This window comes from Lampris incognitus, chromosome 7, assembly GCF_029633865.1.
Source record: "Lampris incognitus isolate fLamInc1 chromosome 7, fLamInc1.hap2, whole genome shotgun sequence".
Lineage (NCBI taxonomy): Eukaryota > Metazoa > Chordata > Actinopteri > Lampriformes > Lampridae > Lampris > Lampris incognitus.
This window is the reverse complement of record NC_079217.1, coordinates 61208257-61234463: the sequence shown is the minus strand read 5'-3', so window position 1 is coordinate 61234463 and position 26207 is coordinate 61208257. Positions and strand designations below refer to the sequence as shown.

The window sequence follows — 26207 nt, the reverse complement described above, 5'->3', positions numbered from 1 at the left end:
TAGAGTAATTTAACACTATGAACACTTGTAGTTTTATGTGTTGTTATGTAAGAACAGACCATATTCATTAAGTGTTAGTAAGGGAGAATAACTCTTCTTGTGGTACTACCACCTTATAAAGGCCATACTAAGCAAAGCATATTGAGATGGTACTACTAATAAGCAATACTTCTGAAGTTATAGAGGGAAAACTCATAGTTAATGGCTTACTGGTTGCATAATAAGGCCATGCAGAATAAGGCATTAATGAGTACGTAATAATGACCAATTAAGAGCCATTAAGAGGTGTCCATCTGGAGTGGTTTATTAAAGAGTAGCACAAACAGAAAAGGAGGTAGATGATTTGATATACACACGTTGATCACTGGCGTTGCCGTACAGCCATCGCGGCCCTTATCTGTCAGCAGCCCATTTGACGAGACCAAAATATTTCCTCTTGATTTGTCGTTGCACCAACTCCACACGGTGGAAACTAAGTCTATTCGTCGTCGCTCCAATTTAAATAGAGACTCCTTGATGACTATACGACCAACTCTCTAAAAGAAAGAAAGAAAAAGCTCCAGAAAGCTCATACTAGCAACACGGACACAACCACACCAAGCCAAGTGTCAACCAAGGAATAGATAAAACACACCAATCAACCAGTCAGGTCTGAACGCGGCACCCCCCGAGACGAGCCGGGGCCCCCGAGACGAGCCGGGGCCCCCGAGACGAGCCGGGGCGAGGCGCTCCCAACACGCGCCATACAGAGCCTCTCCTCAAACATGGCCGACGTACGACTGCCTCGTCATGGCAGGGTGACGGTTCCAGCTCGACTCCACGATGGAGCGGCGGAGCGTGTGGTACGTCGGCCGTGTCTGAGAAGGAGGCCCACGGGTGATGCAGGTTTATTCATTTGACCGACCGAGCCGGCTCAGAACACCAAGACTTCAGCATGCCGGGCCTCGCGCCGGGCAGCGGGCCTGTTCCCTCCACACGCTTTCATAACTTAAGCTAACCCACCTGAACCCGACTTGACCTCCACTGCTACCTAACCCTAAGCTAACCAACAGCTAACCTGCTCCGTAGCTAGCAGGGCTGAGGGAATGCGGGGCTGAGCCCGGTTGGGGTGGGCCCTGCTGATGTGTATGGAGGGCTGTGAGGGAGGCCGGCGACATCTGGGATTATTATTGGATGGAATTTGGGCCTGCAGCTAAATTTAACATGGTTGCTCATTGTTACTGGTCTAAAGACCTAAAAACACTTTGATTGACACTTCACCATCAGTCTCACCTGACTGTGTGTCAAGCAGCTACTCATCTTCCAGCTACACAAACGCACAAAACGACGCCGCTTTTTCAGGTAGGCCGTCAGAGCTGAGCAGCTCTCCGGTGTGACTGTGGCTAACAAACGGGTTTTGGGTTACGGGACCGGCGAGGACTGGTTTCCTCGGCGGTCTACGAAAGTGACATATTACCCTAAATGTAAACACGATAGAAACACTTCCTGGAACAGACCCAGAAGGGGAGACCTGCTGGAAGCTCTGACCCTCCGGTCATGACACAAGATGTAGATGAAGGACGGGAGGCAGGTTGAAGGACTCATACATCTTGACACGGCACGTGATCTATGCTAGCACAATGCTTTCTTCACCGTGTGTGTGAAATGTGAATGTGTGCGTACACATATACACACACACACACACACTATATATGTATATATATATATATATATATATATATATAGTCCTTAAAGACAGTACAAGCCTGTTTCATGCCTGGATTATATTGCTCCTTATTTGTTGAGCACTTTCCCTACTGTTGAGTGTTTCTTTTAACAAAATTATATATATATATATATAAACACACACGCACACGGGTAATGTAAAGTGCTTTGAATGCAAGTGTACATCAAATCCTGTAGCGTATGTTGCGTGGATATTTGAGTCTGATAAAAAGGAGAGGCGAGGAGAGCCCGCCGTGGGAGGATCTTCGCTCCTGCTCCTCCACAAACTCTACGGGAACTTCCGGCACTAGAAAACAGAGGAGTTTTGGGTGTTTCTTATGGCACCAGTGCACTTCTGCAGCGTTGATTTTTGGTAACATTTGAGGGGCTAGTGTTGATCACAACAAACAGGAGCTTAGGGGCGGGACTTGCAGCACTGCTTATCGCTGATTGGTTACATAGGCCGCGTCCCTCGAGTGGCTCGGTTATTGCCAAGTTTAACCAGAAACAACTTCACCGTGAGGTTAGCGGCGTTCTCTTCGGCTCGGAGATAAAGCTGGGTCAAACAAAAACAGGAAACCAGCTGCAGTCACCGCCAGCACCCGTCTGGACGACTTCCTGTTTCTTCTCGTGCGGTGGAAAAAGGCCTTAAGCACAGTAAAGATTTAGTATTTTCATTAAATTTGTGTCTTGAAGATCGAAGCTAAACCGAGACATTGTTCATATCGTATAACTTGGTCGTACATGTAACTTGGTCATAGTGTGTCCGACACACAGGCAGACTCCGAACTAACACAGGTCTCGCAGGTCGGAGGACTGGCTGAGCGGTGTGCTGTAGGTGGAGTACCAGTCCCTTTCAAACACAGCCTTCAGCTGGGACTGAACGGTGAGCTCTGGCGTCTGTGATTCGGTCTGGTTGACGACCAGTGCTGAGCCGGCTGTGCTCACAAAGTAGTCCCCCGACCAGTTGGACGTACCTGAGGGTCAAAAAACACAGTGAGGTCTCAACATCCAGCCGGGAGCGTGTCTGTGTTAACATTTTGTCTCCAGTGCAGGATGATTCTTAATGGTGCAGTCCTCAATGTAACTGTAACTGCACCAGCCACCTGCATGTCCTCCCTCACCACATCCATAAACCTCCTCTTTGGCCTTCCTCTTCTCCTCTTCCCTGGCAGCTCCATATTCAGTATCCTTCTCCCAATATACCCAGCATCTCTCCTCCACACATGTCCAAACCGTCTCAATCCCACCTCTCTTGCTTTGTCTCCAAACCGTCCAACTTGAGCGGTCCCTCTAATATACTTGTCCCTAATCCTGTCCTTCTTCGTCACTCCTAATGAAAATCTTAGCATCTAGATCAGTGTTTCTCAACCCAGTCCTCAAGGACCCCCTATCCTGCATATTTTCTTTGCAACCCTGAATAGGTGCCTGTTTGTAGTTATTCAACCAATCAGCAATGAATTTTGTCAGATGGTGCACACCTTGCATAATTAAGTGCTGCGACATGATTGGTCGAGTAAGTACAAGCAGGGCTACCTATGCAGGGTTACAATGAAAATCTGCAGGATAGGGGGTCCTTGAGGACTCGGTTGAGAAACACTGATCTAGATTTTCTACTCTGCATACTGTAAAACATATTATTACTTCCTACGTTCCTTAACTCAGCTGCCCATCTGATATTCCTGGATATGCAGACACTCTTAAAGCAGCTCTAAGATACTCTTGGTCATCCTAATTCTGGGAAAGTTTTGCACCTTGTGCTTTTCATGTGCACTTTCTACCCAGTCAAATACCCTGTCAGTGAAAATGTGCTTGTCGATTAACAAAACTTAACTCTTACGAAGTAATGGTGCTTTTCAAACCATGCAGTGTGTATGTGTGTGTGTTCTTACCTATGTAGGCCACCTTGTCAGTCACCATATACTTGTTGTGGTTGACTCTGGCGAAGGGAATCTCCTTCTGCTTGGGGTTGGCAGGCACCACAAACAGCCTCTGGATATCAGGTGAACACATGATGATGACATCTTGTTTCTTACAGTTTTAGATGAAACCAGCCTGCACACAATTCTGACCATGTTAAGTCTTAATCAACTAACCATCTCCTACAGTTTTAGTACTCTAAAACAATGAGAAAAATACTACTACTGTCAACTCATCCTGCTACCGCTAATATTGAAAATAGCGTTGCCGTAAATTCTCAAATTGATTCGCGAAAGAGCTAAAGTGCCGCCTGTTTGTTAAACATTATGGTATAAGATAGGATCCATTATCCGAACCGCTTATCCTGCTCTCAGGGTCACGGGGGGATGCTGGAGCCTATCCCAGCAGTCACCCTGGACAGGCTGCCAGACCATCACAGGGCCGACATGCACCCATTCACACCTAGGGACAATTCAGTACGGCAGAGTCACCTGACCTACATGTCTTTGGACTGTGGGAGGAAACCGGACCCCCGGAGGAAACCCACGCAGACACGGGGAGAACATGCAACCTCCACACAGAGGACGACCCGGGACGACCCCGGGGTTCGAACCCAGGACCTTCTTGCTGTGAGGCGACCGCGCTAACCACTGCGCCACCGTGCCGCCATACCATAGGATGTAGTACTGAAAACAGGACACGTTAAAAATCTTGACCTTTCCCAGTTAAGGCCTGGTTCTCTCTTTAGTTGAAATAAAGCCCCCGGCCGCTGTTTGAGAATTCACGCTACATCTGGAGTAATAGCATTAATAGCAATATTACTACTGATAATAATGATGATACTGTACCTAGTAAATATGACCAACAAACATACTGGCATATTTAAGGTTTCCGTTGGGTTCCTTTAGAAAACAGTAAATAGTTAATATTACTACTCACCACCTGGATGTCCAGTTTGCTCTTCGGGTCCTGGACAGAGGCCAGCGACCTCAGGAAGGGCAGCATGACGGGCTGGGTGCTGGCCCAACAGCTGATCAGCAGACGCACTTTGACCCGTCTCTCGTACGCCATCCGTCTGAGCTGGGTGTCGATGTTGGCCCAGTACCTGCAGAGGGCGGCGTGTGCGGGGCGAGGAGACAACAGGTGTTGAATGAGCTTCTGCTACAGGTTCTGGTGGTTCAGCTGCGTAAGAGCAGGACACCGTGCGGGTCGAGTCTGGCTCTGGACCGTTTCCTGCACGTTGTCCCTTCTCGCTCTGTTCTAGTTCTCCTGTCTGTCCACCTACGACCTGTCTACCTACGACCTGTCTACCTATGACCTGAGTCTGTCCACCTACGACCTGTCTACCTACGACCTGAGTCTGTCTACCTACGACCCTGCTGTAATGAAGGCTGAAACTGAGCAGAACATACAGTATAGAAAGAGAAAGAACAAAAGAACTACTACATACTGGACATGTCTGTGAATGTTCTCATTCATCCAGGTCATGGTTATCCGAAGGAGTTGAATCAAGTGCAACTGGACTTGGTATTTATCCGTGAAGACGTTTCGCCTCTCATCCAAGAGGCTTCCTCAGTTTGTGCCTTTCTGACTAGACCAAGCTAGTCTGACAGGCTGGTGATGAGATGGGATAAATTCTGAGTCTCGTCACCAGCCAGTCAGACTAGCTTGGTCTAGTCAGAAAGGCACGAACTGAGGAAGCCTCTTGGATGAGAGACGAAACGTCTTCACGGATAAATACCAAGTCCAGTTGCACTTGATTCAACTCCTTTGGATTGTACAGGGCCGTCAGGACAGACGATTTCTAGTCCTCGCCAAACCCCAGACGAAGATGTGCGAGTTGGTACAATCTGTGGCTGTACTGATTGTTTGCAATGAAAACTTCAGATTTATTTATATATATATTTTTTTCCTAATGCATTTCCCTTTTTTTTTAACCCCACCCTAAGTGGTATCGTTTTTGGTACAGTTTGTCCATCAGCAGCTTTACGGAACAACTGCTTTGGTAGAGACACTTTCAGGGAAGGGTGACAGCGGTGCCGAGATGACCTGATTATCTACTGGAGGTAATTAGGCCAAGGTCATATCCACATCACGGTCAAGGTTCACACTCTGAATCACTTTTCAGACGTAACCTTGTCAGAAACGGTTTCATTTACTTCAGAGTGGCACCAAAATGTTCGCCTCCCTGTTTCTGAAGACACCTTCATATCCATTATTAGTGTGAGAAAGGCAGTGCTTTTCAGTGGCGCCTTGCACCAATCTGCTCTCAGTTCTCTCGCCAATTCATGGCAATGTAAATGACGCCATCTGGTGGTTGATGGCTGTAATGACACCCTGAGCGGCTGACGTACCTTTTGGGGTGAGAGAACTCCATGGTGGGCAGGTAGTTCATGACAGCAATGTAGATAAATTGGTTGGCGTCCTCCATCACACTGAGGATGGATTGCAGGTCCGGGGTCCGGCCTGCAGCGCAGAATGACGGGGGGGAGCTCTGAGAGGAGGAGGGGAAGGAGAGGGAGACCGTTATCACCCTTTACTGTGATGGTGGTGCGTGTTAGTTTGTGCATTTGTGTGTATGTGGGGGAAGAGTAACTGGCAGCTCCAACAGTAAGCACGCATGGACTAAATGGGCAGTTAGTCCATATCGATAAGCAAATGTCCCACTTATGTTCAACACCGTTTCCTGTATTATGGCGTTAAGGTCACCTAATGCCCTAACCCAGGGGTGTCAAACCCCAGGCCTCGAGGGCCGCAGTGTCTGCAGGTATTTGTTGCAACCGTGCACTACACCACCTGATTAAACTAGTTCCTTTCCCTCCTTGATCCAGGAGGTGAGATAATTAGTTAAATCAGGTGGCGTAGTGCACGGTTGCAACAAATACCTGCAGACACTGCGGCTCTCGAGGCCTGGAGTTTGACACCCATGCCCTAACCCTACAGGAGGTTTGAGGCTCGATCGATCCAGGATCAGGTTTTAACACAGAGAGCTGTACCTTTTCAACTCGTTTAACGGGCCAGGCCAAATGAAGTTGCCATTTTGAATGGCAACAGACCAGATCCGTTCTGGTCTGTTAATCGCTGAGAGATCTGAATATAATTTACCGGTTGTTCTGAACTTAAAACATGTTGAATACCTTCAGGAGAGATGACACATGGAGCAGCCGTTACACATTTTTAACCACTTGTAAACCCTAAGAGAGAGACCGCGGTGTGGCTGTTGCATCACGCTTTGCTGATGAGCTCAAAGCTTGAAGTGGCACCAGGCCTAGCGTGTAAACAGGCTGGTCTGTAACCAGAATGCAACATTTACCACATGAACGCACTGATCGCTCCTCGTTTTATTAAAAAAATAATAAATAAATGACGCAATATCAGCGACTGATATCGCCATGTTGGTAGGCGATGGAGGCAAGACTGCGCTGGAGGGAAGAACTGGAAGGGACACTCAGTGCCCAGCAGATGCCCAGTAATGGTGACACTGATTTATGCCAAGAAATGCTAACAAATGAATTGCAATTTTAAATTAAAATACCAAATCCCACAAGATTCAGAAACTCAGTATTGTGGCATAAGAAAAAAACAAAAGAACAGTGTAGGATATAGTGTGAAGCAATCATTTTACACCCTATGGATTATTTCAAGTGAGCTGAAAGAAGCGATGGATACAGAATCCCACATCTCGCCATCAAAATCACAACACAAAATGGAGTGACATCTTCCAACTCTTGGCCCAATCGTATCTTACTTTAAATAACTCTCAAATAATTTAGTTTATTACAGAATTACACAACTAGACTTTATAATAGTACCACAAAATAGACAGACGGTACAGCATTTCTTTTTGCAGCAACCGACTTTTTAAAAATGTAAACAGTGACCTCTAGTGGCCACAATGTTAACTAACTTAACATTAACTTCCTTACCGAAAGGTAAACGCTGGACGCCGTGTTATTGAGAGGCAGCTGGAGGGGCGTGTCCTTGTTATAGGGGGTGGAGAAACTACTGGGCCAGGGAGACGGGATCTTTTGACCGCTCTGGCCCAGGAACCAATAGGCTTCAAAGATCTTGCCCAGGTCTGCTGCCAGGCAACTGCAGTTGTAGACCACGGCCCCGAGCTCCTTCACCTGGTTTAAAGATGAGCAAAATGCACACAAATTTTTTAAAAATTTTTGTTTCTAGTCAATGCTGACAGCTTCAAACTTCTTTTGTTTCAAAATTATACGATGTATAGCCGCCATTTGGCCGCCGTGGGGAAAACGTAAAAGTATTTTCACCATGGCGGCCAAATGCTGGGCTAAAAAGGCAGGTAGTGGTGAGTATGAAAAAGTTTCCGTAGCTGACGAGCAGATATGACCTTGTGCTCTGGGTCATTCTGATTGGATCTCAAACACCACCATCGGTGAGGGACAAAATAAAGACATGAGCATGATGATCTCCAGGACTCAGAGACAGTAGAGCACAACTGATGTGGTACCGTTGGACATGCCTTGCAGTGGGGGTTAGCCAGCCAAGGTGGAGGTTAGCCAGAGCTAGCTATATTTTGCAAACAAATCTGCCCCCTCACAGCCTCATGAATGCAAAACCTGGTCGACAGAAAGTCACAATCAATGGGCAGCCAGGTCGTGAAGGACTCTGTGTCTGATGAGGGGCGGGTATGGAGGAGATGTGCTGTCTCGGTTTACAGCCCCAAGGACGGTATGGGAAGCTGGATGTGGGTATGTGTCCTGGTCGCTGCACTAGTGCCTCCTCTGGACGGTTGGGGTGCCTGTTGGGGGGGGGGCTGGGATGGAATAGTGTGATCCTCCCACGCGCTACATCCCCCTGGTGAAACTCCTCACTGTCAGGTGAAAAGAAGCGGCTGGCGACTCCACGTGTATCGGAGGAGGCATGTGGTAGTCTGCAGCCCTCCCCGGATCAGCCGAGGGGGTGGAGCAGAGATTAGGACGGCTCGGAGAGTGGGGTAATTGGCTAGGTATAATTGGGGAGAAACAGGGGGACCCCCCCCCCCAAAAAAGAGAGTAATTGTTCGGCCTGCTTGCCACTGATAAGGCACCAAACCAGCAGAGTCCCACACCTGGAGGCTAAAGCCCAATTTATGCTCCAAATGTCAGCTAGCAGACGTAAGAAAGTGTGTCGTGTACACGACAGCCCTGGCAGACACAAAAAGTGTCTCTCATGACGTCAAAATTGTCGAGAGACATCTGTCTGCTAGCCGACATTTGGAGTATAAATTAGGCCTAATTCGGCCGACAATTTAACAGCCTCCTGAAACTGATCGACAAATTCTCAAGAGCAACGTCAACAAAACATGGCAACTTATTACAACAAAACATGTCACCTTGCAACTGGCAACTTCTGTGTCGGCTTTGTGTGTGTCCGTACCTGTGTGAGGGACCTCCAGTCCATGTTAGCGCTGCCGATGTATATATGCTTCTTGTCCACCACCCAGAACTTGGTGTGAAGGACTCCGGAGGTCAGCTGCCTCATGTCCACTGTCCTGATGTCTGCCCCTGAAACACCAAACACACCGCCGTCACAGATTCATCACCGCCTCAAGGAAAGAGCAATCACCAACCCCTTATTTTACAAGTTAAAGAGCCAAGGATCCTGAGCGTTCGGGTGGCGTGGCGGTCTATTCTGTTGCCGGTTCGAATCCCCGTGTTACCTCCGGCTTGGTCGGGCGACCCTACAGACACAATTGGCCGTGTCTGCAGGTGGGAAGCCGGATGTAGCTGTGTCCTGGTTGCTGAACTAGCGCCTCCTCTGGTTGGTCAGGGCACCTGTTGGGGGGGGGGGGGACAGCGTGATCCTCCCACGCGCTACGTCCCCCTGGTGAAACTCCTCACTGTCAGGTGAAAAGAAGCGGCTGGTGACTCCACATGTATGGGAGGAGGCATGCGGTAGTCTGCAGCCCTCCCCGGATCGGCGGAGGGGGTGGAGCAGCGACTGGGACGGCTCCATTAGTGCAAGAGCTGAATTTAGGACTACGAAACCCCACAGAAAACCTATAGACTACAACAAACAACGCCACGTTAGGCCACCTGTAAATGTGACGCGTCTGATCCACCAACATGGATTTGACCATTTTGGTTTTCTGATCGAAAAAGAAAAACGCCTGCTTGTTGTGACTTCAGCACACGCTATACACCTGGTGTAGGATGGACCACGGCACCGTGGGATATCAACGCTGTGTATCAGATGTGGCGTCGCCAGATGTGAGGCGACTATAAAACCGATCGCCGAATACCGAATGCGGTCATTTACCGATTTGACCGTGTTGGGCACAGGTATCGAGTAGTGCCGAAAACTCGAACCATGCCGAACCGCTAGCGAGCGGAAATGTCTCTGGAATGAGCACGTTGCATGCTATGAACAGTTATGTCTTACTATGGGGGGGATGCCACAAAGCCTACATTAACCCATCCATCCATCCATCATCTGAACCGCTTATCCTGCTCTTAGGGGCGCGGGCCGCTGGAGCCCATTCCAGCAGCCATTGGGCGGCAAGTGGGAAGACACCCTGGACAGGCCGCCAGGCCTTCACAGGGCCCACACACACACACACGTTCATACCTAGGGACAGTTTAGTACAGCTGATTCACCTGACCTACAGGTCTTTGGACTGTGGGAGGAAACCGGAGCCCCCGGAGGAAACCCACGCAGCCACGGGGAGAACATGCAAACTCCACACAGAGGACGACCCCTCAAGGTTGGACTACCCCGGGGCTCGAACCCAGGACCTTCTTGCTGTGAGGTGACCGTGTTAACCACTGCGCCACCGTGCCGCCCTACATTAACCCTCTGCACGTTCTCGGTATCCAAATCCTATCCCAGCGCAATTTATCCCTGTCGCATTTACACCCGCTGTCAAACCTGCACCCCTGGCGACTGGACAGAAATTGCCAGTCTCAAACACCTTCCTTGGCGTGAACGGTGTGACCACGCCTCTTCCTGACTGGAGTCTTCTTAATACCTCCGTTTACTCCCCCCCCCCCCATTGTTGGTGACGTTGTGTTTCGGGTGGAGAAGTGGAGCATTGTGAGTGGCTTGGAAGAAGTTTCATTTACGAAGAGCAAACCCGGAGCCACGACGCATCTCGGCCACCTACTCCCTCGCACGGCCTGAGCCAGCAAGGCTGCACCTGACGGTTATTTTAGTTATCGATCAATACATCAATTACTGTTTCAATTAACCCTCGAGTCTATAAAATGTCCAAAAATAATGACGGACGCCCTTTGCAAGTTCCCGGAGACCAAAGATACTGACAACTGTTTACTACTTAGTCTGACCACAAGCCATAAAACCTCCTGAGAATTCAGTACTTCATAGAAAGCCCTTCGTATCCTAGTTTAAGAAAGTACTGTATAGCCAGATTCTTACCTCTGCTAGGCGCAGTAACCTGGAGGGGATTATGCATTTGGTCACGCGTATGTGTTTGTATGTAATGATGATGTTGTTGTTGTCGTTTGTGGTTCTCGCTACCGCCGCTCCCTCTCTTCAGTCACTCTCTAGCTCAGTCCACCGTGCGCACCCACGACCCACATCTACGGCTGGGTCAGATCCGGCACCAAAACATTATGTATTTGGGTAGGAATCTCGAAAGTAAACCAGAAGTAGATCGTATTTCACGGGTCAGCAAATCATTCGGTGCTGATGTCAGCACAGGAGAGCTGGAGGAACTCTGGAGGAACCACAAAATAATTCACCTTGTTCACCTCGCCGCCATGCAGAGGTGCCATAGTCTGCAGTGTTAACACTCCACTATAGAAATACAACTTCCAGAGTAGGGTTAATCCCATCCACCGCTGGAAACCAGCCCGGTAAAACATGTCCCATGGCTGTTTTCCTACCTTTTTCTTAGGAATGAGTCAGTCAGCGGAGCAGCCGTTTACCTCCATTAGGACTACATCACGAAAACCGTGACGGTGAAACACATCTGAAGGCTCTGACATGACGATAGCCTGATCGCTGTCATTTCATGTCAGACGTGGTTGCTTTCCTGCGAGGGTCCATCTGCACATCCACAGACTGACGGGCAAAACGTTTCCATTAGCTAGCTTTTTTTAGCTTGAGCGCTGCATATCAAACCCCCCCCCCCCATATTTCCCGTTCAGCTGACTTGGGCACCGCGCAAAAGTCTTATAACAGCAGGAAAAACACTGTACCCCCCCCTTGTCTCCCCAGTTGTATCCGGTCAATTACCCCACTCTTCCGAGCTGTCCCACTCCTTGCTCCACCCCCTCTGCCGATCCGGGGAGGGCTGCAGACTACCGCACGCCTCCTCCCATAAACGTGGAGTCGCCAGCTGCTTCTTTTCACCTGACAGTGAGGAGTTTTGCCAGGGTGGCGTAGCATGTGGGAGGATCGCGCTATTCCCCCCAGTTCCCCCTCCCCCCTGAACCGGTGTCCCGTCCGACCAGAGGAGGCGCTAGAGCAGCGACCAGGACACATACCCACACCCGGCTCCCCACCCACAGACACGGCCAGTTGTGTCTGTAAGGATGCCCAACCAAGCCGGAGGCAACACGGGGATTCGAACCAGCAATCCTTGTGTTGGTAGTCAACGGAATAGACCGCCATGCCACCCGGACACCCGAACCACTGGCCTGTTGTAGTAGAATTCAGATCCATCCCAGATCTGTGAGCATCAGCTGCATTTACACGTGAACTACCCCACAGGTAGGTATAACTGGACTGAGAGCTGATCAGCCGGGTCCAGAACCTTCTTTCACGCCGGGTGGAAATGAAAGCGGAGACTCACCGGAGCTGTTGAGCAGCTTGAGGTCATCTTGTGGCTGACTTTCCTGAGGAGTGTTGACGGCGATTCGAACAGACAGCTTCCCCGACACCTTCGCAAGTCTCTCCAGAACGGCCTCACCCTACACACACACACACACACACACACACACAGAGTTTTTAATATTACAAGCATATCAACACTGCAGCAGTCCACTGTGTTGGCGTTATTAAAACGTGGTCAGCGGTTGGTTTGACGATGCCATCTGGCTGCATGAGGGGGTCTTGATGTGGTGTTTCTGCATTTTGTTCGGGATTTGATCTGATTCATGTCATGTGCTTCTGTGCCGCTAGGTTAAAGAGACACTTGCATCAAAATCTGACTTTTCCTGTTGTTAGTCGACGTAAGGAGCATGGCTGTGATCGATGAGACAAACGGTAGCCCTAGAATCACACCTATGACCAGACGAGAGGAATCAGCGGGCGAGTAGCTGATTTCCGGTTGGTGAACATGTGGTAACTTGCCGCGTCACAAATTACCATTAGCACCCAATTTCCCCTCGGGGATGAATAAAGTATTCTGATTCTGATAGAGGGCCCGTCCGTAGCGGGGTGCTATAGAAGTGGAGACGCCCCCTTTTGGCTGGGAGGAATACGGCTGTATTGGCTGAGCAACATGTTCGTGAGGCGAGTAGTCAACTTCCACTGAGAAAGAGGACTCGTCTTCCACGTCCACATCCTCCACCAGCTGCTGTCGGTGGTCTCGTCGCTCGCCATTTATTTATTTTTTTGGTGAAGTGGCGACAGAGCAGGAAGGGGGCTGTCACCAGGGAATCTCTCATTTTTAGCCCCGGTGTTTAGCCCACCCAGCCACACCCACACAACCACCCTGAATTTCAGCAGCCAATAGCTATGACATCATAAAACCACCCACCTTCCGGTTGTAAGTCAGACCACCCTGTTAAACGTGCTTAGAAATGGCAGGACAGTATCTTTTAATCTTGACCGAACTGTCCAAAGGAGTTGAATCAAGTGCAACTGGACTGGTATATATCTGTGAAGACGCTTCGCCTCTCATCCAAGACAAAGCTTGGTCTAGTCAGAAAGGCACAAACTGAAGAAGCCTCTTGGATGAGAGGCGAAACGTCTTCACGGCTATATACCAGTCCAGTTGCACTTGATTCAACTCCTTTGGATAACCATGACGACCTGGATGAATGAGAACCTTCACAGACTTGACTGAACTGCAAAAACCTGCTTCAGCACTTGCACGTCCAGTGGCGCTTTCCCCTGGAACCCAAGCGAAGCAAGGCTTCCGCCGTCTTTTCAGACTGGAGTTGTCATTTTGGACCCATGCCAAGGGGAGCCAGCCGCCCTTTGGCCTTACCCCAATCAAATCATAGCATGTCATCAACGTCACTCATGGCAATCAATCAATCGGGAGATTTAACCGTTGGCTATTTTTGTTTTGTTGTTGTACTGCTATTGATATTGCTGTTGCAAGTAATGATGTGCAGTTGGGGAGGGCGGAGATTTGGAGTTTTTAGTAAGACACAACTTTACGGGTATCCGGGTTGCACAGTGGTCTGTTCCGTTGCCTAGCAACACGGGGATCGTTGGCTCAAATCCCCGTGTTGCCTCCGGCTTGGTCGGGCGTCCGCACAGACACAATTGGCCGTGTCTGCGGGTGGGAAGCCGGATGCGGGTATGTGTCCTGGTCACTGCACTAGCGCCTCCTCTGGTCGGTTGGGGCATGTGTGTGTATGTGGGGTGGGGGGGGGCCCTGTGATGGACTGGCGGCCTATCCAGGGTGTCTCCCCGCCTGCTGCCCAATGACTGCTGGGATAGGCTCCAGAATTCCCGCAATCCTGAGTAGGATAAGTGGTTCACATAATGGATGGATGGATGGATAATGGATGGATGGATGGATAATGGATGGATGGATGGAAAGTATTTGTGCATGTCAACACATACAACAGGTCATGTGGTTAAAATGTGACTGATACTGTATGGTGTTTAAACGTCATGTGACTGAGTTTGTGAATAAATGCTTCTTATATTCATTATCACACCTGTAACGTGCGACTGAGGAGCTAGCCTCCATTTTGTACCGCAGGAAGTAGACAACCAGCGTGTGCACGTCCTGCATCTCTACGATGCAATTTTGTGTAAAATGCTACCGGGCGCTCTTAATAGCTCACTGGGTTACGTTATGTTGGCTGTTAAAGTGGTGACATATTCCTGTCAGTTAAGCCCCCCCCCCCCAAAAAAGGACATCATTAGGTCTTGTCTCACTTGGCTTCCTCAAAATATTTCCCCACGCCACATCATGAGTGCTGCTGTGTGAATAAGTCTCTGACTATGTTGAAACTATGTACTTTCTGTTAACGCTCACCATTTTCATATTGACTTCATAACAATAAAATTAGACCATGCTGACATCCATCACCTCCTACAGATCCATCACCTCAAACCCACACCGCTTCAAAACCAGAGGGAACTATTCTCCCGAGCCGTGGGATAAACGTGGGGGAGATTACAGTTAGTTTGGAGTAAAACTTGAGATTTTGACCACTTAGAAAAATTGCATTCGTGTCAATATGCGATAGATTATTAGGGATGGGGAGAATCCATCCGCCCATCCATCCACCCATTATCCACACCGCTCATCCTGCTCTCAGGGTCGCTGGGATGGGGGGAATAAAAATTCAAAATGGATGCAGCGCCACACCGCGCTATTAAGCCGCGGTTTTTATATTGCAGCATTTCCGCTGAATCCCAACACAGACGCGCAATCAGCCGATGCCGTGAAGAGGTTTGGTGTAAGGACTTCTAGTCATCTGCCTGTTGCGACTGTTTACTTGGGGAAACGAACTCACACTAAGCTTTTGTAACGCACGGGGCTTCAAGTAACGCATCTTGCTGTCCATTATCTTCAAACTGCTGCACTTCTTACCACAACCAAACTTATCCGAACAACATGAGGAGCAGCTGACCTGTCGGGCTGTTGGCTCATAAGTGCCGGTGTCTTTGTTGGTGAGCGTCCAGTAGAAGGAGGCGATGTCGAGGCTGCTGCGAGCGTCCTCCATCAGGTCGAGCCACGCCTGGTAGATGGACGGGTGCGAGACGCTGGAGTTGAACTGCAGCCCTTCCGGTATGCTCTCCACCAAAACGATCCTTGCAGGGAAACGGAGAGAGGAAAGACAAGAGGGAGAGGGTGACGGACTGTTAATATCATGGGGCGGCAGTGACTCGGGGGGGCAAAGCGGGTCGTCTGGTAACTTAGAGGGTTGCCGGTTCGATCCTCAGCTCCTCCTGGCAAAACTGTCACGGTGTCCCTGTGCAGGACGCCTAACCCCAACTGCTCCCAGTGGGCTGGTTGTTACCTAGCATGGCTGCTGCAGCTAGAAAGAGCTGTAGAAGATGCAGCTCAATTACCAATTTATTGCCTATTTTCACTCCTCAGGAGGGAAGACTCGGGTCGGTGCTAGCAGTAGAAGAAGAAATAGTCAACCTAAACATCCCCCAGAGATAATTACAAAGACACATGAATCTGTCAACCCAACAAAAGAGCTAAACATCAATCCATCCATTTTCCAAGTCGCTCATCCTAAGCAGGGTCGCGGGATGCTGGAGCCTATCCCAGCAGTAATAGGGCAGAAGGCGGGGGGGGGGCACCCTGGACAGGCCGCCAGGCCATCTCAGGGCCGGCACATTCACACCTAGGGACAAGTTAATAATAATAATAATAATAAATTAAACATAGTGCTTTTCTAACACTCAAAGTGGCTTTACAATAAACAGGGTGAAACAAGACAACAGATAAACAACACAGACATACAGGGGTGGATGGGAAGGGGGGGCAGACATACAGGGGTGGATGGGAAGGGGGGGCAGACATACAGGGTTGGATGGGAAGGGGGGGCAGACATACAGGGGTGGATGGGAAGGGGGGCTATTACACACGACGCCAGCAGTACTCCCCCACTTAAATACATACAAAAGGGCAAGACAATCAAACAACAGCGCTGTGGACGTTGATTTTGTGTAGGGGTTTACTGCCGTAGCCTATTCCTCTCCCAAAGTATCCACTAGGTGGCACTATTTAACCCACAGCTGGGGGCTGGTCTGTGGGCATCAGGGACTATCCACACACCGGTGGGCCTGCGTACCTCACGTCTAGGGGCCAGACCTCCTCCGAGTCCCTTGTAGTTCAGCCGGGGTGCAAGGTGTACCCAGTTACCGCGTGTCGCCATGAGGAGGCGCTACATAGGGCTTACTGTTGGAGAGGCTATGTACTGGCAGGGAGAGACTCACGTGCTCGGCTCTCCTGTTTGCATTTCTGCTAGCCAGCGGTGAAGGCTGAGAGTGAGACGTGACAGACACACAACACTACACCAACACACCAGATGCTTCACAACAACCCTACTTCTTACACAAGAATGTCACACACCATTTAGTAAGTCCGATTCACCTGGCCCACATGTCTGTGGACTGTGGGAGGAAACTGGAGCACCCGGAAGAAACCCACGCAGACACGGGGAGAACATGCAAACTCCACACAGAGGACGCCCTGGAATGACCCCCCCCCCCCAAGGTTGGACTACCCCGGGGTTCGAACCCAGCACCTTCTTGCTGTGAGGCAACAGCGCTAACCACTGCGCCACTGTGCTGCACAAAAATAGTCTTATCTCAAACACTGGAAAACCGACCAACACGAAGCCCTGAGGGCCCCTGGGGGTCTGGGGCAGTTGCCCACTTTGCCCCGTATATATAAACAACAATGACACGAAGAATAATATCGGATTACTACACCCAGCGGAGGTCCTACTTACTTGCATGGGTCTGAACAGGACCTGGCGAGGGGCAGAGGCAGCCTGGGGTTGGGGGCAGGATGGGAGGAAGACACCCCCGGCATCAGAAGGTTCTGGAGGGCCATGGTGACCAACAGCACGATGGCTACCGTTGCCAGACCCAGTATGCATCTGTAGTACTAGAGGAGACAGACCACCGATCACTGGATTCTGTAAACCACTGCACCTTATTACACCTCTTATTCCGCCTGTCTAAGTCAACCCTTGTGTATATATCTGAATATTGTGTTGTCGTGTTGTTGTTCTATGTTATGTGCACTGAGAGAGCCGCGAAATGGAGTCAAATTCCATGTAGTGCAAACCTACATGGCCAATAAACATGATTGTGATTCTGATACGAGGGCTAACTGGCCTCCTTCTGTCTGTGCAGAGACGTACACCTTGGATCGTATTTACCGATAAGTCCGTTCTTGGTATGCTGTCCTCCCACCTTCACACCGAATTACCACAAGATACTTCCAGCTACAGGCTACGCTCCCCTGACCTCGACCAGTTATCTGCGGCTGAGGTTTGTACAGAGCCAGGGAGGGCGGCCTTGAATTACTCCGCTCCCTCTTCCTGGAATAAATACGCTTCAAGCCGGCTTACACCAACAACAAAAATTACCTACGGTGAATTTAAATCACTGATTAAAGATTTAGAAAACGTGTCGACCAGGAATTATCTTTGTTTTGAAGCCCAGCCCCAATGTTGCTGCACATGATTCTAATTATGTTTTGTTTTATATTTTTATATATATATATTTTTTTGATTTCACCCCCTTTTCCTCCCCAGTTGTACTTGGCCAATTACCCCACTCTTCCGAGCCGTCCCGGTTGCTGCTCCCCCCTCCTCTGCTGACCTGGGGAGGGCTGCAGACTACCACATGAGGAGGCGCTAGTGCAGCGACCAGGACACATACCCACATCCAGCTTCCCACCGGCAGACATGGCCAATTAATATTTTTACCCTGCTTTTTACTTTGTTTTCAGTATTGTTTTCATATGTGCATTGCCTGTCCATTTGTTAGGTGTGTTTGTCCATTTGTGCGTCCTAACTGATAGCCAGGTTCTACGTCGTAAGTGCTGTCGTTTCTTCGCCAAACGCACAGGAAGCTCTTGGACAGAACGAGCCCGCCGGTGACGGGCTCGTTCTTCATGGTTTGTTGTCCCAAGTTAACAGAAGTGAGATGGCAGAAGCGGAAGTGTCACTTTAAATGACTCATTAAATCAGACGGCCAACTTCCTCCGATTTCGTTATTTAGTACAGTTTAGTCACACGATCGGCTGTTTTGTTTTCATTTTAACTTTGTGTGGTCAGTGGCGGAAGGCAACACACGGTGACATGGTCTCTGGTGACATTTACTGTGATTTTGGGCTGCTGTAACTATTAATATTGCACCCATATCACTTTACACCCAGTGCCACTGAGCCCCTGTTCTGCTTGCATAAATCTGCCCATTGGTTACTTGCAGCAGGGTAACTCTAGTTTGTACTTTGATTCTCCTTTCAACACCTTGATGATCTGAAGCACATTTACACTAAATGCACTCGACATGCATACGTGGCTACGATATTAATCAGGGGTCGACCGATATGTTTTTATCAGGGCCGATACCGATTATCGGTAAGTTATGTCGGCCGATAACCGATATTTGGGGCCGATATTCAGTTGCGGTAAATGTTAAAAAAAATGTGCCAAAATTTACAGCAACACAAACCCCAACACAAGGCTGCCATTAAATGAACATATGTTTGATTGGATTTTGTGTAAAATATTTGAAAAAATAAAGTGCATGATGTTCAAGGCACTAGATAATAATCTGTGCGGCATTCCTTTTTTTAATTAAAAATAAAAAAACTTCCAAAACATGAAAATGGACAGCAGGAAGTAAACTTTGATCAAACTGAATAATTATAATATTAAAATAATTCCACATAAATTGGTTAAAGTGCTCCCAGCAGGCTCTGACTGAACTGGGTCAGATGGGAGTCTGTGCACTCCCAGTTTGGAGATTCAGCAGGAGTAGCCACCACGGAAGTTGAAGAACAGGACAGACAAAACCCTCCCATGTGCTTTTTGTTTGTTTTTTCATGATTCGGTTATATACAAATTTGGAGCATTCATTGACGGCTCGACAAGTTTACCAAAGAGTTGGCCTTTGCTCCCTCCCTTTATGAAAGTTTATGACAGTTTTTAAAAGCAGCTGCCAATAACATGTTTTGCAGGAATGATGTTGCCAATGCTGAGAAGGTTTAAGAGTTCCAGCTATATAAAAGTTGTAGCTTCATTCAGAAGTTCATTTTCATAACCATGCTCCTGTGCAGCAAAATGTGATTGCTGCATTTACTGGCGTGTCTAATAGATTTTACTCCTGATGATGCTGTAGTTATGCTTTTGAACACACACCCTGACAATCCCTGCTTGCCGGTTCTCTACAAGTTTCCCCTTTTCACATCTCTCCTCTTCATGTGATCGTTTCAAAACCTTTATTCTGTACGTAAGGAAATAATAAACATTTTCAATATGTGATTTAAAAAAAAAGTATCAGCTTGGCTGATAAAAATATGCCGATAATATGAAAAATGCCAAATATCTAAGCCGATAATCGGCCAGACCGATAATCGGTCAATCCCTAATATTAATATCATGTAGCAAATGTATTACTACTACTACTACTACTTCATGTGGCTCTACTATGATATGATCCCTATGAAGCGGATGCACTACTACTACTGCTCCTTTATGCAGAAATACTATGGTAGAATGACTATGCAGCGTCCTGGGATGCCAGCTGGTAACATCTGAATTTATCTGCCAGCTGCCGACCCTCCTGTAAGTCACCGTGGATAAACGCTCCTGCTAAATGATTAAATCTAACTGTAATATATGACATGGGGCACGCAGGCCTACATTTAGGGTTTTGCTAGTCTGAAGAGGTCTGATAGACACACACCTCAATGCAAACCTAAAAAAACAAACAAAACAAAACTGCCGATCACCAAGTGACAGAAACTTGTCTTAGACATGCACGCCGCAATTAGACTTGCATTTAAAAAGAAAGCTTAGCTACACTGGTCAACACAATTTTTCTTGCATGGGGTTTTTCAACGGATTCTAGCTAACTTTTGGGTGCTGAATCCAAATCTGGCATTAGTTTTTGCCTATCACATCAGGTTTTTGAACTATGAAAAATCATTATTTTTGAGAAAACAGCAATTTTACACTCGAAGTTAAAAAAAACACTGTTGCATTAGAAGATCGATAGATGCAAAAATGATTACAACGAATAAATAAACACTCAGCCTAGCACGAAATTACTTAGGAAATGAATAGGGGTCATTTTTATCCCCACCAAGATTGCCGGACTAGATGGTCAACTTTTGTAAAATCCTGAATACGGAGCATGCAGATAGCACAACAAGTTGATGGGATAGAGCAAATCTGAGCTCAGATTTGGATTCAGCAGCCCAAAATTAGCCAGAAACAGTTTCCAAAGTCCATGCAAGAAAAAAAAACTATATTTTTGTAGACCGGTGTAATTTGGGGCTGCAATTACAATTAATCAATAAAATCTAAATGGAGGGTAAAAGCAGATAAGCCACTGCAGGCATAGTAGGTCGACTAGATAAAAACAGATAACGGAAGAAACGGTGGGGGTGTAAGTAAGTATGGGCTGAGTGTCATAAATGGCGAGCGCACTGCAAAGGTCCTTCACCGCACGTTCATAATGCAAGACCTAACGCAGCCGGGACGAAGGAGCTTTTGAAAAATGCACATCGTTTATTTGCAACACAGTTGTTCTCTGCAAGTGTATTGGCAGGTTGGGTGGAAACATACACAACTACAAGTGTCTCTGCTTACCGCCTGCGCCCTCCGGTTTGTCTCCTCTCTCCTCCACTCCAGGTCCACCATCTGTAACACCAGCACGGCACAGCAGCTCAGCAGGCGGCAAAGACCAAGAGTTGCTTTCTTGACATTTAGGCGTTACCGTTCAAGTCGATACGCAACACCAAACTCACAAAGGGACTCTTGTGTGGAGGGCACCTTACCCTGTTGTAGGGGACGTCCGTCTTCATGGTTTCAGCCAAAGGCGACGGGTCCGATTCAGCTGTTGCTCTCAGCTCGGGTAGGATGAGTCTGTACGTCCCTGGAGACGGACAAGAAGAACAAAATACAATATAATCGATCCATTAGCATCCTTGTGTCTTCACCGGCCACTTGAAAAGGAGTTTGAATAGTGCCAATCTGAGATAAGGCTTTAGAGGGTACGGCGTAAGGAAAACAACACAAGTGAATAGGACACAGAGGTAAAGATACACAAGACGGCAGCGAAAAACAAAGAAGACCCAGTACAAATTTAAGTTCAACGCCCGAAGAGACGACAACCGATCAGCTCCACAAGCTCCCGACACTGAATAGCTTCAGTACAGCGACATTCATTCATTCATTTACACACACATGCACACATACCATTGTCTGTCCTCTACATACAACCCAGCCCGAATCTTTACAGGCTTGTGGACAGCAGACAAAGAGAAGGCTCTAGGTGGTATGGAAACTATATGGACAGAGAAAACCCTTGACACCCTGGTGGTACAAAAAAACCCCCAACAAAACCAAAGCAAACAGCACAACATGTATGTTGGTGGGTGCCACGTGTACGGGCTGCAGGATCATGGCTGAAATGATCATCACGATTATTTATCGTTTATTCATCCATTTTGGGGAGCAGAATTGTTTTATTGAGCACATTGTCAACTTTCACATGGAGATTTGTACATGTACAAATTTGTACATGTGCAAATCTTCAAATTAAAATAATTCTTCAAGCCACATCAGGCTAAATCCAGCGGGAATAATCGCCCTGATCAATAACTGCGGAAGCCAATATTTTCAAAACTGTGATTATCCAAACCGCTTATCCTGCTCTCAGGGATGCCTATCCCAGCAGTCAACGGGGCGCAGGCGGGGAGACACCCTGGACAGGCCGCCAGGCCATCACACAGGGCCAGGACCAAATTGTGATTAATATACAATGCAGCCCAGTTTACCCACAGCCACTCATCCTTCAGGCTTTGAGGAAGAAATAAAAAGTATGACACCGTGAAAACTTGTCTGAAGGCTTCAGTCCACAGTGAGGTGTCCGTCCACAGTCTGAAACAGAGTAACACCTTCCTTCATAAATATTTACGCTTAAAACTAGAGCTGGGCAATAATTCAACACCGTCATGTATCATCTCCAAGTGGTATTGTACTGGAGGACATTTGGATATTGTAACACTGTGATAGACAACTCTGTTGTCTAAATTACTCACAACAAGCATATATGACCTAATATTTCTCAGAAAATTAGATCTGAAATATATATCAATATAGATGTAGGAAATTTTTTTTAATACATAGCAGTATATATATATGATGGCACAAGATTGGTTGAGGCAGGGGTCTACTTCACCAGACAAGACCCAAGATGCAGACTGTGCAAAGACGCCCCTGAGACAGTCCAGCACCTAGTAGCAGGGTGTTAAATGCTAGCTGGGAAAGCGTACACTGAAAGGCATAACCAGGTTGGCTGGGATAGTGTACAGGAACATCTGTACTGAATACAGACTAGAAGTCCCGAAGTCCAAATGGGAGACACTGCCAAAGGTGGTTGAGGATGGCAGAGTTAAGATCCTGTGGGACTTCCAACTTCCAGCCTGACAAGCAGGTGCTGACTAACCAGCCAGACATTGTGGTGGTCGACAAGGAACAGAAGACAGCAGTAGTGATCGATGTAGCGATCCCGAGCGATGGCAACATCAAGAAGAAAGAGCATGAGAAGCTGGAGAATTACCAAGGGCTGAGGGAAGAACTAGACCGGATGTGGAAGGTGAAATCCTCAGTAGTCCCAATGGTAACAGGAGCACTACGGGCTGTGACCCCCAAACTGGGAGAGTGGCTCCAGCAGATTCCAGGAAGAACATCTGAGGTCTCTGTCCAGAAGAGTGTGGTCCTAGGAACAGCTAAGATACTGTGCAGAACCCTCAAACTCCCAGGCCTCCGGTACAGAACCCGAGCTTGAGGAAGGCACACACCACTGGAAAAAGGGCGAGAGAGACATGCTGGGATAGGCTCCAGCATCCCCGCGACCCTGAGAGCGGGATCAGCGGTTTGGATAATGGATGGATATATAGACATACCGGGGTTCAACTTTGCCATCCTGAATTCAGACTCACGTGTGGCCACCAGTTTATACGTGTTATTCTGCAATCCCAGCCCCATAACAAATCAATGGTCTGTATCCAAGCCCACCTGTCTTTCATATTTACTTTGTCTTCGCCGCAAAACACTGGGTTTAACTTTTGTTTCGTAAACTACTGTTTCAGGAAGGTATTATGCAAATGCATCAGCTATTACAATAAGAAAGGCTTAACATTTGCCAGTGTGTGCTTTCCTTTGCTTTCCTGGACGCGCCCTTCTTAAACAAAACCCCAAACAGGTTCGTCTCTTTGGGTCTACATGAAGACAAACCACAGAACCTACACGAACGGTTTATTTCCATCTGTGGTGAAGTGATCCCGGCATTTATTGCAGTGGAAAGAGGAAGCAGCCCTTTATTCATGCTGACACGTTTAATTTGATAAATCTGAGATCCAGCAGTAATCAAGCTAGTCATGTGAGTCACACATGGTAGGCCATCTTACATCTTACCGTTATGAGCACGGACGAATGCTCATCGCACTGACAAACAAAGAGACCATTTCTAAACCTTGAAGTTTGTGCCATTTTTGAACACAGTTTAAATGAAATACCTGCATGCTATATATGTAATAGATGCGTTATTACTACCTTGTGTTGTGTTTCTGCCCCACTGGACCTCATATATGTCACTGTAAAGAAACAAGGCTCCTAGCATCGTTTAAATACTGATAAAATCGGTCTCGCTGAGTCTGGATGTGAGTTTTCTGACTGTTTACTCAGGGGGGCGTAATCAGGTTTTAAGCTTCTGTAACATTTTTCTGTTTTGCTTTCCTTTGAATTACTGCACAGGGGTGGCGCGTTGGCAGGGATTTTAGCGATACGATTCGTATCGCGATACAAGTGTAACCGATTATTTTCTTGCCCGGTGCGGGATTCCATACGGGGTGTACTGCACCACAAGGCGACATCACTAACCGCTCGGCTAAAGGGTCAGACCCGTTAGCTAGGGGCTAACGTGTCTTATTAGTAGTTTACAGTCGTCACCCTCTCCCGGAAGCGCGCCCTCGCGCTTTGTTATTCCCGCGCTCCGAAGAGACCTCTGAGGATCTGCACACTTCCGGATCCCACCAATGTAACCGGTTATTTTCTTGCCCGGTGCGGGATTCGATACGGGGTGTACTGCACCACAAGGCGACATCACTAACCACTCGGCTAAAGGGTCAGACCCGTTAGCTAGGGGCTAACGTGTCTTATTAGTAGTTTACACAAGCATCATGATGCAATATGCTGCGACGATACTAACTACTGCAATATTTTTCAAAATCTTAGAGAAGTGTCATAAACAAATATGCGTCAAATCAGGGCCGCAGCTGTCGCAGCTTTGACAGCGCCTGCTGTTGCGGCGACGTGCAGCCGTTACGATGCTGCATCTGCCACCTAGCGGTCACAGATAGCAACTGCACAGCGGAGTCGTGCCGCTGTTAAGTACGAATCGATGCAGTGTTTTACCGTACACTATTGTGACGTACAGTACAGTGACACCAATGCGAGTCGATATTTTCTTAACACTCCTAATTTTCACGTTTACCGCAGATAAGAGAGGCTCATGAAACCCATAATATCGAATTGCGAACAAGAAGACGAAGAAGAAGCAGAAACAGACGAAGCAGAGGAAGAAGACGAAGAAGAAGAAGAAGAACAACAACATTTTGCCATTATTTTGTCATTGTACAGTTGTAATTTGTCTTCTGCATGTAACCCATCCTATTGTATAGGAGCAGCGGGCAGCTGCAGCACCCGGGGACCACCTCCACCTCCACCTCCAGGGGCACAGACAGGAGTAGTAACCCTAACAAACCCTGATAGAATTGTGATATTCGAATAAAAAAACGGTATTGAAGTTGTACTAAAATAGCCCAATACTGAATAAGTAAGTTCCTGCCAATTCTCAGCCTTGGTAAACGCAAATCTCGTGGTGCAGGCGTGAACGTCCCCCGCTACAGATGTGTTGTGAGCCGACATCTGGCCTGAAGCAGGCGGTGTCACGCGCGCACATTTTCTATTCATTTTGTATTATGACACAACATTCAGAAGCGCACGAAGACGCGATGAACCAATGCCGTCCAAAGCGGGCCGCATGCTGTACTTACTGCGCGGTGGCCTCCTTGTCTCCGCACACGGGGCGGCTCGTCTCTCAGCGCGGCTCAAGGAACGCTGTCAAGTGGGACGAGGAGGAGCTGGAAGTCTCCCAGTCTTGCGTTGCTGAGTGAAACCAGCGAACACGCGACTCACCGGACGACAGGAGGCCTGCCTCGTCTCGCCGCAGGCGGCGTGTTCGAGAGTCGGGTACAGAACCGAGCGGGGCTCGTGCACTCAACAAAGGACGGGCACGGTTGTAGATGTGCCAGTAAACAACCAATAAGTGAACGGGGCGCTTGTCCGAGCCTGCCTTCACAAGCCGCGACACAACTTCGTAGCGCAGTCCAGACCCCCCGTGGGGGGGCGCCTTTGGGCTGTTCCGCCGGGGTGTTTGAAACGCTGCGATTAGCGAGCCAGTCCAATTGGACCGGTTCGTGGTGGCGCTGGCCAGCAGCAGACACGACCCGTGCAGTGTGAGTAGTGTTACCTGAGCTTGTCCCGGCCACACGCAGTCTGCCCCTACAGCGCCGTCGTCTTCTGCCTCGTTGGCCGCATCAGAACTCGTTTCGTTTGTCTCGCACTAAACGTGTAACTGAAAAGGGCACATAAAGCGGTCAAAAGGGCACATAAAGCGGCGGAGAAAGGGCGCCGACGGCAACCGACGTC

The 26207-nt window shown here is 48.3% G+C and overlaps 1 protein-coding gene across 2 annotated transcripts; it reads right to left on the bottom strand.

The window, feature by feature from the left end:
* Positions 1-284: 284 nt before the first annotated feature.
* pld3 (phospholipase D family, member 3) lies at positions 285-26207 on the bottom strand. 2 transcript variants are annotated; one of them, XM_056283335.1, is made up of 12 exons: positions 25553-26207; positions 21269-21366; positions 21081-21131; positions 17199-17356; positions 15360-15540; positions 12389-12506; positions 9010-9137; positions 7551-7751; positions 5979-6118; positions 4564-4729; positions 3597-3696; positions 285-2681 (listed from the first exon to the last, which is right to left on the bottom strand). In XM_056283335.1, exons 2-12 carry the CDS (start codon positions 21293-21295, stop codon positions 2494-2496), a joined length of 1458 nt encoding a protein of 485 aa, XP_056139310.1. In that variant the 5' UTR covers positions 21296-21366; positions 25553-26207; the 3' UTR covers positions 285-2493. The 2 variants fall into 2 exon arrangements, with proteins under 2 accessions (XP_056139310.1, XP_056139309.1); XM_056283334.1 differs by having other exon boundaries at positions 26029-26207.

What these genes read in the sequence shown, in the direction of transcription:
- pld3 (XM_056283335.1), bottom strand. Translation starts at nt 21,295, where the DNA reads ATGAAGACGGACGTCCCCTACAACAGG. An exon ending in CGGACGTCCCCTACAACAGG is followed by an intron (nt 21,132 to 21,268) that starts GTAAGGTGCCCT and finishes CTGGTGTTACAG; the next exon opens with ATGGTGGACCTGGAGTGGAG. An exon ending in GAGTTCTCTCACCCCAAAAG is followed by an intron (nt 4,730 to 5,978) that starts GTACGTCAGCCG and finishes CGCCCTCTGCAG; the next exon opens with GTACTGGGCCAACATCGACA.